The sequence below is a fragment of the Stegastes partitus genome, unplaced genomic scaffold (assembly GCF_000690725.1).
Source record: "Stegastes partitus isolate 25-593 unplaced genomic scaffold, Stegastes_partitus-1.0.2 Scaffold64, whole genome shotgun sequence".
Lineage (NCBI taxonomy): Eukaryota > Metazoa > Chordata > Actinopteri > Pomacentridae > Stegastes > Stegastes partitus.
Genome location: NW_007577795.1, coordinates 369,607 through 388,482, shown reverse-complemented (window position 1 = coordinate 388,482; position 18,876 = coordinate 369,607). Strand labels below are relative to the sequence as shown.

The 18,876-nt window shown below is 39.1% G+C and overlaps 1 protein-coding gene across 1 annotated transcript in view; it reads left to right on the top strand.

Annotated features, from left to right (window-relative positions):
* Positions 1 to 18,876, top strand: part of map2k5 (mitogen-activated protein kinase kinase 5) — a 67,060-nt gene that overhangs the window by 29,162 nt on the left and 19,022 nt on the right. The window contains exons 13-20 of the mRNA XM_008276050.1: positions 621 to 669; positions 790 to 863; positions 1,885 to 1,935; positions 2,046 to 2,117; positions 3,423 to 3,452; positions 8,239 to 8,265; positions 8,614 to 8,646; positions 18,667 to 18,728. Coding sequence (XP_008274272.1) covers positions 621 to 669; positions 790 to 863; positions 1,885 to 1,935; positions 2,046 to 2,117; positions 3,423 to 3,452; positions 8,239 to 8,265; positions 8,614 to 8,646; positions 18,667 to 18,728 — 398 coding nt within the window. The remainder of the gene's footprint in view (positions 1 to 620; positions 670 to 789; positions 864 to 1,884; positions 1,936 to 2,045; positions 2,118 to 3,422; positions 3,453 to 8,238; positions 8,266 to 8,613; positions 8,647 to 18,666; positions 18,729 to 18,876) is intronic.

The following is an 18,876-nucleotide window of genomic DNA, read 5'->3' as shown; positions in this document are numbered from 1 at the left end:
GCACAGAATGTTATCAGACCAGTGTGAACTATCCTGTGGTCCTCAGGCAGCACCACTGTCTGCCTGACTGTGGATCAGTCACGGACAACATCAGCGCAGCAGTAGAGATGTGTGAACCATGACAGCACAGTAGTATCCAAAGCTTTCAACATTTCAGGATGAATCTTGTCTAACCCCACCCTATTTCCTCTAAGGAGCTTACTGGCCACTACAGCGACCGCCAGTTCATAAAAGCCTGTTTTTAATGTGTAAATGGGTTCATTGTGATTTTTCCACACATAGCTGTTCAGCATGTATTGGTCAAATTTGTGTTTTTTCCCCACAGACAACTCGTCCGTTTCATAAATAGCCGCAGAGTGGTTGAAAAGCAGTTGAAATGTGAAATGTGGCCTTCATTATGATAAAAAAAAAAAAGTGTTTGAGGATGGAGTTATGACATAAGAGGCAAAGTCTCATTTTGTCTAAATTCCGTATTAACTTCAAGGGTGTTAATGCTCACAAGGTAAAAGTGGTAATAGCTACTTTACATGAACACCAGGTACATATTCTGCCAGATGTGCTGGTTAAATGTTAAATCTTGTTAAACAGTATACATTTTTTTCTCTTCATTGTGTCTGTAGGTAGTCAAAGGCCTGACATATCTGTGGAGCCTGAAGATACTTCACAGAGGTGAGTAAGGTAGTGCGTGGGCTCTGTGTTATTAAAAAAAAAAAATCAAGCAGCAGAGTTGATAAAGACAAGCTGCAGAGTGCTGATGTTGCAGTTCTATCAAGCAGTTTGTCTCCACAGATGTCAAGCCTTCCAATATGCTGGTGAACACCCGAGGACAAGTCAAGCTCTGTGACTTTGGTGTCAGCACGCAGGTACGCTGATTTGTTTGCGAGAGCGTGGGTGAGATAGAGAGAGAGAGAGAGAAGAAGCGAAAAACAGTTTGTCTGTAGCCACGTGTCCTGTGCAGTCGCCATGCATTTGTGCATGCATATGGTCAGCTTGTCAATCATTGCATTCATTTCCAACTCAAGACATCAGTGCTGTCCCAAGGGTGTTCCTCTCACATTAACCCCCCCCAGCACCTCCATTGTTCTGTAGCCTCCAAAAAAAATCACTTGTTATAATTATGACCCACACACACACGCACACACACGTACACACAACGCCAAGCCTCATTGATATGTATTCAGTAGATTGGGGTAAAGCGTGGGTGGCAGACAATAGCCTAGTCATTGTGTGTGTGAATGTGTGTGTGTGTGCGCCAGTGTGTGTTTTGTAATGTAATCATCAGGGACAGACCTTCACCATTCCCCAAAACATCAACCCCGAGGACTCTTGTCTCCCTTTTCAACACACATACACCATCTATTCTGTGGCAAATTGTTATTCATTTTTAACCTCCACTTACTTGGCATCTCCAAGGTGAATTTTTACATCCTCAGTGTGCAGCACTGGCTTGTCCTCTGTCTGTATGTTTTTCTGTTTGTCTCTCTTCCTCCGTCTTTCACACTCTTTAGGGCATGCTCAAAAAAAACAACAACACAAAAAAAAAACAGTCACAAGGGAACAGACACTCATTATCACAGTCCTGTCATTGATGGCATGTGCTATTGTATCTCCACACACACACACACACACACACACACACACACACACAATCACACACAATCACACAATCTCACACAGACTCACTAACGTCTCCTTGTCTTACTCCTGTTCCCTTGTGTGAGGGTTGAGTGCAAACCGGAATATCAACCTGACATGTCAATAGATTTAGATAATGTAAGATAGATCCAGCCATTTGCTTGTTTTTTTATTCCCTGATATAAAACCTTATTGATTTATTTGCAGGATGATATCTGTCTCAACACTATTAATTAATTTTTTTTGCAGTTGGTGAATTCTATTGCCAAAACATATGTGGGAACCAATGCATACATGGCGGTGAGTGTTAAGCCTTAAGTTCAGTCTCGGTTTAAAAACATTTATACCGTTTTATTAGTGAAGAAACTAGCTAACTTTGTCGCTAACAGTCATGTGTTTTTGCTCCACAGCCTGAGAGGATATCAGGGGAACAGTATGGAATCCATGCGGATGTCTGGAGTGTGGGAATCTCTTTCATGGAGGTATAACGATTTAAAATAGCTTTAATGAATGGTATTTGTACTCAGAGAGGAATGTGGGAAATTTATGCAGAGGAACTATAACACTGCCAAAGGTGGTCAATTTATTTATTAATTGCACATTGAGATGTGGCGTAATTCAAATCTAATGGCTCTCATTGTGTGCGTTAAGGCCGCTTGTTGCTCATTGACTGTGTGTGTCGGTGTCTTTGTTCGTCTTCCTACATAGCATTGATCAAGTGCTTGACTGACACCCTGCGTCTTCAAATAACATTTTCATTTCAGTATTACACTTCCCTGGTCTGTTGTCCCACTGACACTATTGATTCGCCATCTGTTTCAGTCTCCAGCTCTCCCTCTGCAGTACAACAAACGATTTGGGCTCCTGCCTCATTTTTGTTTGTCAATAATGTTTAATATCATTACAGTTATAACAATAATGGATGAGTTCACAGTGTTGGAGCCGTGTCAGAATTATTGACGTGATCTCTGTGTGATAAAGATAAAGTTTAATAGCAGTGGATCCTCTGGCCCTGGTCTCTTTGTTTGTAGCTGTAGATGCGTGCATTAAGCTAAATTAAATGGCTTGCAGTCCCACTCAGTTTGGATTGATCTTTACCCTACTAGTTGGTCTATTTATGTTCAAGGAAAGAGGTGAGCATTTTGACGTTTTAATAACGTAATGTTACCAATAAGCTGCCCTTGACCAAGATGAAAAATGCCCACCCCAAGTGAATTGCCAAATGTCAGGGAGAGCTGTCACCCAACCCCCCAGCGAAAATAACACACACACACACACACGCACGCACACATGCACACATTACATACAAATGCCCCACAATCCGGTCCTCCTCCTCCTTATCCTTCTATTTTGTTCTCTGCAGGTGGTAATTGGGAGGGGTTATTAACTAATAGCTGATGTTGTTTGATGAGGAAGTGTTATCAGCAGGTGGCCAGTAAGCTCACCTCAAAGACTGAAAGTCTCAAGTTCTGCACGCTGCAGTAGCTTCAGCATTGTTTTCCTCCAGTACGACACTCTGTGCTGTAAAGACACTGGAGGTGGCAAAGTGTACGTTACATACATATATACAAGAGGTGAATATATTGTCATCCTTTGATGTCCGTTGCAATCCAGTTCAGTGGCCATATAAGAAATCTTACTTTTGTGAAGCTTATAATCTCGCGTTTTGTTGTCACTGACTGATATTTGCAAGTCACATACACTCACATCACCTGCTAGTTTGATGGAATAAAACAAATTGTCCGCGGTCTACTGTTGCACTGATTTTTATTTTCTTCTCGATACAGCTGGCACTTGGAATGTTCCCCTATCCACAGGTAAGTGTTTTTTAATGTTCTATTCCATTAGTATTTAAAGCATATTAGTATTATTATGTGATTGATTAATACCTTAAAAGGTGGAATGTTTTGATAGGAGCGGTTTTGCCAGAAATGATTTTTGCTGAGATGATTTCCTGTTGCTTTATTAGGATAAGTTTATAGTAACAGTGTTCTTGATAAACCACAGTGTCCGCTCTGCAGATATTATAGCTGGTTTAGTAGATTTTCTGATTATGTAATGTTTGAATCAGATTTTGAAAACACGATTTAATAAGATAACAAAAAAATACACAGGCTTTCTTTGTTCTACCACATTGTAGATATATTTGTAAACCTATTTGAATTTTCTTCTGGTATTCTTATGGCGGGTGTCGGTTACAATTATGAATGAAACTAATATGTCTGCTAACTTGGAAATTCTATTTCCTCTTCTCTAGCTTGATCCAAATAAGTTGTTGAAATAGAACTCAAAATGTATACATCTCTTCTTTAGGTTCCCCCATTACACTAAGTTAAAATCCTGCTCAAATGTAATTGCCGACCACAGAAGTGGCTTCCCAATCCCATCAAGTATTAATTAGCCCTTTAAGATGGGTTTATCTCACTAATCCCTAGCTGAGCAATCTGAATCTGGTTACCTCAAGTTACCTCCTGGCTGCCCTCCTTTACAAAATGAGAAGGAGGACAGATTTTAGTTTGAAAGAGTTGGTTTCTTAAAATCTGATTGGGATTGTGTGAAAACTGTGTTTGGAAAACCTAAACTATACTATAAACAATTGAGATTTTTGGTCTTCAAAGCAGTCTGCATAATGGCATGTTTCATGATTTTCCTCTCAGCTCCATGCATGCAGCAGTTGGACTGATCCATCAGTCAAATGATACTTCACTGTCATTGATTAAACAGAGTGCGTTGTAACTACTGCAGGATCTGTGCAGGGTTTCCCTCAATGACTGCTTGTTTTTAGATATGCTAATTATTGTTCCTAAAATGTTGGAGCCGGATGTCTCATGAGGCTTTTAAAATCTAAGTACACGTGCATGTTTACTTTTAGATTATTGGTGATTTGGATGCTGTTGTCCATTACCTCCATTTGAAGATGTTATTCTGTAGATGTCTTCCGTTATGTGCTGATATAAACCCACATGTGCTGTTGCTGCACCTTGTTGCATGCTTCCATGGTAACCACTACCTATGGGACAGATTGCAGTCAGTATCTCGCTCTGAATTTACTTTCTGTTGATTGTTACTCGTAGGTTGTCACGCAAAGTAAATGCAAAGTGTGTTTATACAGCACTTAGATTGTATAGTGATGTACTTGTCACACAATGACCAATCTGTTTGACTACATGTGTGGAGAGTGTGTTTGCCTACAGCCTCAGGCGTGTCTGATTTTAGATTGCTGTTCCCTCCTTCATTTTATTGAGCTTTCCTGTTAATTGTTAGTGTATTAATTGATGGAAAAAGGATGGACAAAATATCAGAAACACCTTTCAGTTTGTAGTTTAGGCCGTCACGCAGATTTCTTCATATCGGTGTTAATTTTCTTCCTATCTCCATATGGCACTGCAGACAGTTCACCTGCAGGCTGTAGCAGAGCAGTGTGGCGAGAGCGCTCGGATCCAGCTCGTCAGGCGCAGCCAGCCAAAGTCCTCGGGCCTAAGCTGTCATTTTTGCAGACGCTGGCACAGCTGTCTGTGCAAAACCCCCTGCTACACTTCACAGAGAACATTTTAGTACAGGCTGAGGCAGAAGTTGGAGAAGATAAAAGAGAGAGAGAGATTGGGAGTGAATCTGTGGCATCTGGATTTGTCCTGTAGACTGGTAGAAGACACAGGATGAGTTCCTAAAGTTGGAAAAATTTGGCTTTGGGATGTACATGATGTGCACTTCTGAGAGAAGCTAATTTTAACAGTGTGTTGTTCACACTTTAAAATTCTGAGGAAGTATGTGTGCTTCCACTTGCTTTTATTTTTGTATGTTGTTTAGTTGGTGCATTATCTCTCAATCATCCTTTTGTGTGTGTGCAAGCGCGCACAGTAGAGTCATCACCTCGTGTTTCTCATGATTAGAGATGGTCTCTTTAATTCCACTTCACCACATGTCGGGATTCATTTGCATTCTTTGTCAGGAGTTAATGGAGTTTTGCACGGCTCGCTCTGAAAGTCTTTGAAGACACCAGACCTGATGTGATGTGTATACAGCCGCCAGCACTATTGTTTCTGATTGATTTGTTGTCTTTTTGCTTGGTCTATGGTTGTTTTTGTTTCTCTTCATTTTGTCATATTTTCTCAAATTTGAATGAATCTCTGGATGAAATACTGTGTCAGGCTATCGCGCGTCTCTTCCAGGAACTTCCATTACACATCGCTGCATTCATCAAACAGTGTAGATGATTTCCCTTCGGTACTTTTTTTTCCCCTCTCAAATGAAATGGAAAGAAAACGGCATCTTTTGCTACTGTGTACTGTACGTGTCTTGTAAACAATGTTTGCTGTAATTTTTCAACAGCCAACAGCAAACTCCAACCTCCTTCATACTTTGTTTGATCACATGTCCTCCTGTAAGAGAATGGTTAACATTTTATTTCAGTGCATTAGGCGTCACTGTTAGGCTTTAGATTACCCTACAAGCCACATGAATAAAATATTGGCCCTTCCTTCTCAATCTTAAGTATGTAAAGCTACACTACATCTGTCACGATTTATTATCATGCTAATCATTGTTACCCAAACATTCTGAATAATGCACAGTGTTCAGTGTACAGCTGATGAACGATAACATATTTTAAAGGTGTAATATTTTAACTCAATAGAGCTTTCTCTAATCAATACGGTGGTGCTAATCTAAATTTACCACTGAGTGAGTCTAATTTGAGTCGTATCCTTGTGGCTAAGGATAAAAGGTTGTCAGTTTAAAGGAGATCAGAGAGGAGCTAGCGTTGTTACATGATTTTTAACAGCCTATAATTTCAGGGTAGCACATCTCAGAATAATGCAGCAGCTTACTTGTTGTTAACCTAACAATAAAGACAAGAACAGAGATGAGGACCTCTTACCGTTTTCCCTCTTGTAATAGTTGTATCTCCATGGAGACGTTGTGTAGCTGCCCTTTACCCATAATCACACCTTTGAAACTGATGGTGGGGAGGAGGGTTATCAAAAAGGGAGACTTGTTGAATTTTCTGATTCTTTCCCTTCAAGAAGTATCTTTGAAATTTTTAAGGAGGCAAACTGCCATCTGATCTTTTAGAATTGCTTATTGAGTTGCTTTTGAAAGGGACAAAAATCGGGACAGAAAAAAAAAGATTTTGTGACTTCTTGTTTTCATGCTGAGCCCGTTGTGAAATAAGAAAAGCTGAAGAACTTGAGCGGCTCTCCAGCTCAAAGACACAAAAAGCTGTGATGTTCTCAGCTGCATTCGCCATTTAGTGATGTACAAACACACTTTCATACATCGTGCATGTGTTTCTAAGATCAGGCATCAGAAGAAAAACTAAAGAAATGTCTTGTTTTCCTAACCCTAAATAATACATTAAACAATGCTTACCCTCAGGATAAACATGCACATGATGATATATCTATCAGATAATCAGCACACAGTAATGAGAGATTCAGTTAAGAGGGAAAGATAGGGAGGGATTATTAAAGCTTTTTGATATGTGGTCAAGCTACCCAGTACAAGAAGAATAAGTGCTCAATTATGCTTGAATAAGTTAGTCTCCCACTATCCAATTTCAACCCCTGGAGCAACACGCAATTTTGTTCTAGTAATTATTTCTGAACAAATTAGTTTTCCATAGTTGCCTTTAATGTGTCTGAATCAGGCAAAACTGGATATAGAGGCAGTTTAGGAGTCTCTTGGTATTTACAGAGTGTGAAAACCTGTATTTAATTGAGTGAATCAATAAGTGCTCTAATGCACTGTCAAAAGACCTGGAGAAATGAGCAATTTATTCACCAAACATTATTAGACATTTAGCTGAGCCGGGGTTTCAAGCCTTGTATCATTTAGTTGTTGTGATAAAGTTATACATTTAGGTTTTTAGAAATTAAAAAACGGGCCAGCCTGATGAATTCAGCTCTGGGGGTTTGAAATAGAAAAACAAGGTGCTCTCCATAGATTCACTGCCGTGTCATATGTTTTAAGACGAGGCTTCCACATGAGAAGTTGCTCGTTTTTAGGAACACAGGCCTTTCATATGTCTTTATTGAAACTCTAGAAAACAAACGTAGCAAGTCAATAACATATCAAGTATCTTAAATGTATTTTTTTTTCTGTTTAATTTCAGTTCAGCACATCTGGGATAGTATTTCCCCACCTTTGAAGATCTGCTCTCAGCTTACCCTTTTGCCTATTCCAAAAAGTGATAGCTATTACCCTGTTGTCATTATGTATTTAGGTAGCTTACCATGTCCTAATATCCTTGTTGCACCTGTGAATCAGACACACTGAGCACGCTCATTACAAAGCCTCTTCAATACTGTTTTTGTAACAGTTATTCTACTTCCCAGCACATCTAGATAACCTGGAGGGCAGGAATAAAGTGCTGCTCTGAAAATTAGCATTACTGGATCTTTTACCCCCGTTCTCCGCAAATGAGTGCAAGGCCATTAACATTTGTGTGTTTTCATTATGTAAATGGTGTTAACACATACTCACAAATTGCCAACAGGAAAGCAATAATTTTCTCCTAGTGATCATAATGTGTCCAAGTGCATCGTCTTGATTATGACACGCTAATTACATATTGCCTCGTCTCTTCTTCTCTGTCTTGCCCTACAGATTCAGAAAAACCAAGGATCTTTAATGGTAAGTTTTATTGCAGTAGAAAAGGAGGAGCGAAAGCTAGAGGTCTCCCACTCTATAGTTTGTTACTCTTGGTTGACTCTCTCATTTGAAAAAAAAAAAACACACTCAATTGCATTTTTGCAGCAAAATATTAGATCATGCTTAAACTGCTGGTATTACATTAGGTGCCATTATGGAGTAATAAAAACATTCAGGAGCTGAAGAGTGGCTTTGCCTGAACTCGCTGCATTTGATTAATCTAGGTAGATGCTTTTTTTATCACACTATTGATTTTCCCTATTGCCAAGAAATTCCGTGTAGGCTAACGTGTTTTTTTTTCTTCATCTCCCTGTGCCTCTCCTCTTTCAGCCTCTCCAGTTACTGCAATGCATCGTTGATGAGGTGAGTCGTCGTCTTATGTGCTTTTGCATCTAAAGTCAGTCCTAATGGCCCGGAAAGCTTATATTTTGTTTCCTAATGAAGCAAACCACTCAGGCGGCTTTGCTCCCCATTCACTCAACCCTTCACCCTACGCAACTGCCTAAGGCAACACACATATGCACATGCACATTACTGTAGAGGTTGGACCTGTCATGAGTGACACAAACACACAAACACAAAGCACAGCTCTGAATTCTGTGTATTACTGAGCCAATACCAAAGCAGACAAAATAGTGTTTAACCAGAAATTCTCTCCCTACTGCACTGGGTGTTTGTTTTCTAGTGGTAACACTCACAGGAACGTGAGACTATAGGGACTCATAATGACACATGTACTGTAATGCACAGTGAATAATGGCTTTATTTGATTTCATAATATACATATCACATAAAACATATTTTTAAAAAAATGCAAAGCAAAACAAATTAAATGGCAATACTCAAGAAACATGGCATACATAATTTAATATTATGTCACTTGAACCAACAGATCTATTCACTCTGTAAAAACTGATGTCCTTTATTTTTTCTGTTATGTTCAAAGTCTTTCATTAATTGTCTTCTGCTTTCCAATTATTTTGCAGTTTTGTACTTCAAAAAAAAAAACTAAACTTGATCAGATGTTGTTATAAAAAATAGACTGAGCAGTGGTACACTACAGAAGTATATCTATCTGGTGTTTAGTACCCTTCTTTCTACTGATAACATATGATTCTGAAATGCCGTTGTGTCCTCTTTCTTTTTCCATGCACACAATTTATCATTTGGAATCCTTAGAAAAACAAAAAAAACAGTCTAATGCACAGTGCAGCCCAACATGAGCTAACCTAACCTGAGCAGTTTTTTATTTCTTAATGCTCTGACATGCTGTTGTGTAGCTCACACTCCCCACATTTTCATCATGAGCAGGAATCACAACCTTCCCCTCCTCTCTCCCTTTTCTCCTGAGTTCTTTGCTGACGTACACTAATAACCAAAATGCCTCAACAACTTTGCAGCCTAAACCAGCCCTCCCCCCTCCTCAAATGCCTCCATCACCGGCCATATCGCACATTAAACATACAATGTCACTTGTCCTTAACTGCCTATAGATTGGCCGTAATTAATAATTAAATGCTTTTGGTTGTAATGGATTGACCTGGGCTGAACTGTTCATTAGTCAGCTAGACGTAGCCATCACTCAAACTATTTTTCCCGTGCCCTTTGCCGTCTCCCCTGGAGGCGAGAGAACACTTTGTGTTGTCCCTGGCGAGGCAGCACCGCCTTACTGTCCCAGCTAATGCAGTGCTTTGGAGGAGGAGATGAGAGGATAAGCTCTCTCTGGAAAGATGAAGTCGCGTGGAGAGAATGTAAAGGTTGAGGACTGCCCTGTTGTGAGAAGTACATCTATCTTAGAGTAGTTTGTTGTTCGTGCAGGGCCTCGTCTAACCTATTCAAGGCTTTTATCTTTATTTTATAAAAACACTCTAGCTAGCTCATATCCCATAGAGTAGCTGATTTAATGGTATGGTATTTTTAATTGGTGTAGACACACTTGACTTCAACAGTGTGGCAGGTGTGATAAATTACATCTGACTCTGTGACATTTTGTAAATATTGCTCATTAGTATATACTGTAGATGTGATCCAAATGTTTTTTAATATTTCGTTCGGTTGCGATGCTTTGATATTGTGTATGACTTATCCACAGGGGATTTGAAAGTTGCTTTAATGGCTGAATGAGTAATACACTCTCGAGAGTGGATCATTAATATTATTGTAGCTAGAGGTGTGTGTGTGTGTGTGTGTGTGTGGTGGGTCTGGAGTGTGGCAGTCTGTCTTTTTTTTATTATTATTTCTTTCTTTTTGAATCACACATAAACACACAGCGAGGTGTGGCTGAGGAAGGCAGGCTCAAAATACTGACCGAGTAATTACAGAGATGAACATTAAGTTTAATATTTGGCATGTACACAGATTAGGAAAAGCATAAAGGATTATAGTTTTCACTCGTGTGAAACTCGATAGCTTCACAGAGTGACAGCAGTCTGACAAAGATTCTGAAATAATTTCATGTGGCAAAGAGAGTGGCCTTGAAAATCAGGACATCAACATAGATAAAAATGTAACAAAGAAGAGAAAAAGATGTCACTACTGCGTACCAGATAGACTGACACGTAAAAAGCAGGTTCACCAATAGTTACAAAAACATATTTTTTCACTTGTAGAATCGAGCGATGCAGATTCGCCCAGCATTCCGAACACAATGGCGGCTGTCCTCTTCTGCTTGTCCTCTTGTAATATTGTTTGAAATTACATTTTAAAAATTCAAAAGCAAGATCTTGTTTTGGATACTGAGTCCAAGTTTATCAGGATTCTTTGTTAGACGGTACTTGAATTAAAATAGTTGAATAGATATTTCTGGGATGGAGTCTAAAAAGTTCAAAGTTATATTTAATGGACACATGTAGAATGTGTCTTTATTGCAAAGCAAGTCCACAAAACGTAAAATCTGGTTTAAGGACAACAACGCTCTTTGACTGATGAAGACAAAATCTTTGAGTCTGCTTTGATTAAAAAAAAAAATAGTAAAATGTTTATTTGGTTGAGTATTTAAAGAAAACCAAATAATACCATAACACCTCGGCCTCATAATGGTCCTGCAATATGGGGCTCTGTTACAGATACACAGCACTGATGTTTTGTTTTTTACGACTCGCTCTCTCACATTTCGGTACTTATATGTATGTCAGCGATTTAAGACTTTAGTTTTATTGAGGCCAAAGCAAGCTGCTTGCTCGGTACCCTTTGTACTTAATTTCAGCTAATTTAACTACCCTCCATTTAAGTTGTTAGTTGGTATTAGCGTATGGTGGAGAAACATGCTCACCCTGTTCAGCCAGGGTCTTAAATGAGAAGTTCTCTGTGGTTGTTCCTGCCATCTGTCCGCTGTCCTCCCTCATTAATGTGTCTCTCTCCTCTATTTGTTGAATAGCAAGTGGCTCCACTAATAAAGAACTCCCACTTTATTTTCAAGCCTGTAATTACTGATCTAATTTTGCCTAATAATTGCTTCATGGCAATGACATGTATATTTACTTGTACCCTTGTACCCTCGTAGTGTGTGTTCTGTCTCATAGTGGAGCACATTGACAACCAGAGGAATAATTCACGCAGACCAGCCACTTTCATCAGCCTGCTTGTCTTTTGTGCCATCGCCTGCTGCCACATCAAAGCTGCAGCGGTGTTCCTCTCAGCTGGAGACATGAATACATGCATAAACGTGTGTGTTTTTGTGTTGGTCTGCAGAAAGGTGCATGTGCATGCAGATATGTGTAGAAAGTGCAGACAGAGATTTTGCTTCAGATTTAGCCTACACAACACATAAATTAGCTGCGTAGTCAACACTCTGTACATAGAGTGGGTCTAATTGATCTTGTTTTTGTGTGTGTGCGCACCATAATATAGTAGTTGCAAATTATTTGGTACTCCCCCTCTGAACGGAGTGTATACTGAGGCTTGTGGTGTGCAGTGCTCAAGGGCATTTGTTTGTGCATGCGTGTTTGTGCATGTGTATGTGCAATGATATATTGCTCATCCAAGCGGCGGCAGAACTGTGAAGTGCAGTGAGATTAGAAGGAACCCATTCCTTTGTTAATTTAAATGGGTTCATGCATCATGCTTTGCGGGAGGCTGCCGATCAGAGCATTAAGGAATGGCGAACACTGCCCAGAGGTGTTTTTAATGGCACAGCAGGGCTTCAGATGTAAAGAGATTTAATTCTTTGAATTTGAATAAATGCCTGGTGTGAAGTCCAGGCTTTATCATTTTTTGTGCATTTCTGAATAGTTGATGTATTTGTTTATATACAGTGTACAACAGAAGCATGTACACATCTTGAAATTCAATCCAAAATCCAATTTGTATCGTCCCAAATTGGATTGTTAGATTGAAAAAAGATGGTAAAGTATACCAGCGGATTACTAACCAACTAAAATTAGCTGTAATACAGTTGCAACAGTAATTAGGAGGCATGGAACGACCTATAATACCACTAATCAGAGCTGAAGCAGTTGTCTTCCTAAAGTGACGCCATGGACAGCGGTTTGCACAATTTAGAACAGACAGGAAGAAGGAAAAAAAGCCTTGCTTGCTCTTCGGCAAATAACAAGATGAAATTTGGCCTAAAAACATGTGAAGAAGCCGGATGAGTGTTGGGAGCATGGTCTTTGGTCAAAGTTGTTCAGCTCAGATGGGGTGCAGCATTTTTGGTGTGAATGTGGCCAGGACTACCACAGTGAATCCATAGTCCCAACAGTGAAGCAGAGGAGAGGGTGTGATGGTTTTGGGGCTGCATGAGCGAAAAAGGTGTTTTCAGAAGTTACATTTATAGATGATGCCATGAATGCATTTGGATATTCCAAGTGTGTCGCCTCACTTGAATCCAGTAGAACATCTCTGGGGTATTTTAAAGAGAAACACAGAGCAATACAACCCCCCAGCAAAGAGCAGCTGGAAATAATGGTCTCTGAACAATGGCAGAACATCTCTCCAGAAATTTGAGCAGCACTAGTATCCTCCAAGCTGAGGAGGATTGAATCTGTCATCAAAAATAACGATGGACGTGTGAAGTATTGAAGAAAAAAAAGAAAGATTTGAATCTCAGCAAACCAAGGTGCACTGCCTTTCTATACTGTGGGGCCTGCATGTTTAATACAGTAAATTTAAAGTGGTAATGCAAGTACTCTGCTGTTCTACTTAAAAGTGATGCAACTGCTGTAAGGTGACACAGTTTAGAATCGTTTGACATTCAGTTGATATTGTGCACATTTGTTTAGTCTGGGTTTAAACCTACAATTTGTTGACAGATTAAATTAGTTCAATTATTGTAGCCATTGTTGTTTGCTGTCTTGAACACAGTCCATTGTGTCAGGATGCAGTACTGTACATTTCTGCGTTATCTCAGGAGATGGATGTTGGAGTAATCCAGAGGGAAAAAGCTAATCCTGTTTATTTCACACACTGGTTCCTACTTGACTCTCTGCTGGGTGTTTACTGGCATTGTTACACAGAAAAAGAATACAGATGATAATCTGTGCAGTGGGTTGACTTTCTCTCTTAACGATGTCACCTGTAAAAATAAGCAGAAATATTGAGAGCTTGTCGTGCCGACAGTCAAAGGCAGTGAATGAAGCAGAGTTAGAGAAGGAAAATGGATGGAGTAATGAGGTGTGGGCCAGTAATAGAGGGTCAGCTGTTCTACATGACATGGTTCATAGATCCTCCATTGACTATGTGTAGCAAGCCTGACACACACACACACACACACACACACACACACACACACACACACACACACATCGTACTATTGTTCATTTGGCAGCAATTTACATTCAGTTTTTGTCCTGAGAGGAAATGTCCACCTGAGTCTTAGTCACATTTGGTGAACTTCATGTCTATTGTTTCTGTCGTCTCATTTTTAGTTAAAGAGAAGCGTAGACATTGTAGTCAAATTTTTGTTACTTTGGTTCTAGCTTTAAGAGGCTTTATGTATGTTGTATAGTCTTGCATGATTAAAAATAAACAAATAAATAGATGTTTTTAGGGTGCTTTTAGTGTGTTAAAATGACAAATTACCTTTTGTAAAAATACAGATTATATGTAGACATTCTCACACTTTTTGTCTGTTTTTTTATGATTAACATGTACGTTAATACTTTTTTCAGTGATTTTTCTAGTTATCTCTAATTTAACAAAAAAATAGGGAAATCTGTAAACCAAGACTTAAAACATATTTAACATTTTTCAACACCTAAGTACATTTTCCTTTCATGTAACAGCAAACATATGTAAAGATAATGATACTTTTTTATTCAAATAGAGTAAAAAATAATCTAGTAAGTTAAATTTAATAACTATAAAGTTCCCAATTCATTCTTTAAACATTAGCTGCTGTATTGGTTGTGTGTCCAGTTTTTCATCTTCAAGGTGAAAAAGCCTTTGTGAGATGTTGTTTGTGTTGAATACAGTTCGGCCTTTCATAATGTGGTACCATCCTAACTGGTGTTAAAGCTCAGGGAATTTGGTCCATCTGTAAACGGTTACACAACCTCCTGATACCAGTTACTCATCTACCTTTTTTGTCAATACAATAACACCACAAGGTTGTTCCTTTAGTTTGTTAATCTACCGTCTGTTTGCATGACAGTGATGCCAATTGTCATATGAGCAGAAAAGGGAAATTTGCAGATGACACCACAGCGAGTACCTGATCAATGACACAATGCAAACACCTTTATAAGAAAGAAGGTCATGTACTTATCTATATGGTGCCAGAACAAAAACAAAAAACAAAAACCTCTCCCGAATGTTGAGAAAAGAAAGAAGATCAGTATAGATTTTAGGAAGTCTATAACTGGTTAAATGTGATTGGGAGATTCTTAGGCATTTAGATTTGTTATAAGAAGGTCCAACAAAGACTATAGTTTCTGCAACCCCTTAAAAAATATGGGATGTTAACAGACACCCTGGCCAATTTGCACTGGGCTACCATCACATTCTTACTGGTGTTATACTGGTGTGGTTAAATCTGTGAAAATCCAGGGCTTCTTTACATCTCCAGCTGCAGATAGAGGGCTTTGAGTATTAGAGTGGCCACCTTAAAAACTGTTCATACCTCCAGGCAGTTAGAATGCTGAACAATATGCAATATACATATTACATACAGTGATGTATCTTTTCTAGGTTTTCATATTTATTGTTGCTTTTTTTATTGTCATTGTATGCACTCTTGTTGTTTTTATTACTTTTCATGTGTAGTTTTAAGGATAGAGAACCAGCCAGTGCAGATGCATTGCAGTGCATTTGAATGTGCTCTCGTACTTTTTCAAAGTATGTGACAATGAACTTGAATTTCTGAGCTAAAAACAAAGCAGAAAACATCACATGAGATGTTAACATAATCCAAGGCTTGCAGTCCGTATTAAACCCATGCATCTTCCTCAGCTCAATACAGCCAAATCCAAAATAAAAATAATTGGAAAAACCTGAATTCATGGGGAAAAAAATGCTGCATAGGCACACAGCGGCAAACTGCACAAAGGTTTCTCACACAAAGTTCCTTTCTGTAAGGGAGTGAAAAACCACAGAAAAGAGAATATTTTTCAAGAAAAATGTCATACACGAATGTCTGCCAGTCAGAAATCTAGCCGTCATTCAAATGGCTTAATACAGCTCATAACATCTTTTGTTACCCCGGTTTCTTTGTCCGAGTGCATCTTTAGACATCTGTTCAGATTGGTAGCAGCTTTCTCCCAACACCACGAAACACTGACTTGTTTCTCTACAGCATTAAATTGTTAATAAAGTGGGTCCATACAGCTGCTTTTTTCCTCCCAAGCCTTGTTGTTGACATGATGGATGTTACCAGCCGTCCTGTGACACGAGCTAAACTCTGAAAACGTCGTGTATTCCAGTGTGTATCTCCACAACTGTAACGAAAAGACGAAAATGAAGTAAATAAGCATACATGAGCCCATTTCCCATCCTGTTAAACATTTAGAAGTAGGCCTAACGTTTTGGTGGACTTCATAGAGCTGCATCGTGACAAAAGGTTGGAACAAAGTAGTGCACGTGGCCTCTAACAAACTGAAAACTAAATTAAAAAGCACTTGTTTTATTAAGATGGCCCTTTTGTAGGGAAGTAATTCGTTATGGAAGAGCCTTTTCATTGAGTCATAGAACAACATGAGTCAAGTTTTGTCCATGTAAAAGTTGAAGGTGTGCTTTACGATAAACTGAAGGATTATACTTTACTGTGATGAAAGATATCCCTCAACCTGCTTTATCCTGTAGAGGGTTGATGGGAGCTGGAGCGGAAGCTGAATATAAAAAGAGGGCTGTAGCCTCCACCTGGTTAAGCATCCGACCCACGAATAGGGGCTGGAAGTCCTGCAGTGGCCACAGATTGACTCTGATTCATAGCATGAATTGCTGCATGTTGCCCCCCTTCTCTTGTCCCCCGTCTTATCTGCCACTCTTTAAAAAAGAAATGATAGAAATGATAAAATCAGCATTCATTGCTTGAAAATGGCTTGACACACCATCCATTGTTTCTGCACGTTGCCAAGCCAGTGCGGGCATAGAATGACATAGAATCAACTGCTACTTATCTACTTAATGACATTTATATTCAAAACAATAACATTATCACCCTCTGCAGTGTGTAAAACCAGCACTCATTTTCCAATATATCCTGCTCAAGATTCATCATTCACAAGACTCGATGCTATTTTTGCTCCTTTTTTTTTAATGCTCTTTGTTCCTTGGACAGCTCAAAAGCATCACTGGACTTCATTATTTCATGTCAGACTTTCCTTCTGATGTTGAGTTACCACTTAACCACGCTTGCAACTCTTAAGAGCTTCAGGCTGGAACCAACGGCTCAAATAGCAATAACTCAGGGCCCTATAGTCCTTCACCTATGTCCCCCTGTGGCCAAAGTGTGGCGGATTCTGTGTCGTTTTACGTTTAAGCTGCACTTTAATTATAATAAGAATTAGTATTTACAATATTAAAAAAAGTTATAGTTAAGTTGTAGCCGTTGCTCAGTGATCTTTCACGCTCTTCTGCTCCATTCTGCATTGGGCTTTGTGCAGCCATTGTCGTAGAAAATCCAAGCCGTAATAGCTTTAATCTACAACACTTTGGCTTACATTTGCACTTTCACCTTTTGAATTATCAGATTTGTTGATTGGTTGACCCCAGCAAGACTAACGCTGTTTCAACCAGCAGCCGTTACAGGTCCGTTACAGTTTGAATGCCCATCACCACTTAATACCACCATGAGTACCGAGGATAAAGAGTGCAGCGTGTAACCTTGAGGTCAGATACTAAAGTCTTTACACAAGAAAGGTACTTAACTCTGAACTTAACACCGAATTCAGGCTCGTTTAGCAGCGTGTACTCTTTGAACATTGGTTGTGTCAGTAATCGTATAATGACATATTGATTAATACGGTGCTCGATCATATTCAAACACTCCTGAGTGCTCCAGTTGAAAAAGATCCATTTACTTCTCCAATTTTGCTGTTTTAGTATGTTTATTATGTTGTTGTGTGTTTGCTGGATGGAAGTCACAGTTAGCAATAGGAACCTCGAGGTAACCATGTGTCTGTCTACTTTTTACTATGTTTTTCTGTCGTAATGGACACAACCTAGATAACCAAATGTTATTTTTCAGCTCTGTTGCACCAAAACTTTTTTCTTTGTTTTGTTTTGAACTTGTCCAGATTAGTTAAGGATTTACTGACATATTGGTTTAGTCCTCTCAAATCCTAGACCATGAGTCGCCCTCTTGGTTGATTTTCAGAAGAAATATAACAAAAATAACTAAGTTTTGTGTGCAACAGCTATCATTTTGTAAATGTTCTCTCATTACACTGTGAGAGATAGATCTAATGCAGCCATAGTTGCAATCTGTGTCAGATTTTACCGCATGTTTTCTTTCCCTTTTTTCCCCAAAAATTTTCATTCAAAAATGGCTCCTGCAATATGCCATGCCAGCCATCGTACTCTCTGTCATTGCATGTCATATTTTGTTCATTTTTTTTGCTTTGGAGATGTGGCTCATAGCACAAGTTGTATTGTGAAAATTTGATCTTAAAGTTTTGGACCTCCAAGTCACCAGTTTGGCTTTTGTTCTAATCAAAGATTTTTACCACGTTTCTCCAACAGTTCCAGACTTGTATCTCAGATGGCCCAAAAAATGTAGCTACTCAAAGACCTTCAGTTAAATTGTGCAGCACATATTCTGAAGTATAAACCATTCTTTTGACAAACCTCATTTGTTTAAATATTTTCACTAATGTGAGCCATCCTAATGTACTTTTTTCTTTAAAGCCATGTATTGTGTCAGGATTCCACAGTCAGTGCAGAGATAATATCATAATTGTAGTTAAATATGATATTTACTGTCTGACATTGGTTTGTTCTTCTTGACAGGATCCTCCAGTTCTTCCCGTCGGCCAGTTCAGCGAGAAGTTTGTTCACTTCGTCACTCAGTGGTGAGTCAGTATTCTGTATTTTGTACTGCCTCATTATATTTAAAACCATCAACCATCTGTGGCCCCACACAGCCAGACCGCACAATTACAAAGACCACAAACTGCATTTAACAGAGATGAGCTAAATTACAGGCGAATCAAAGGTATA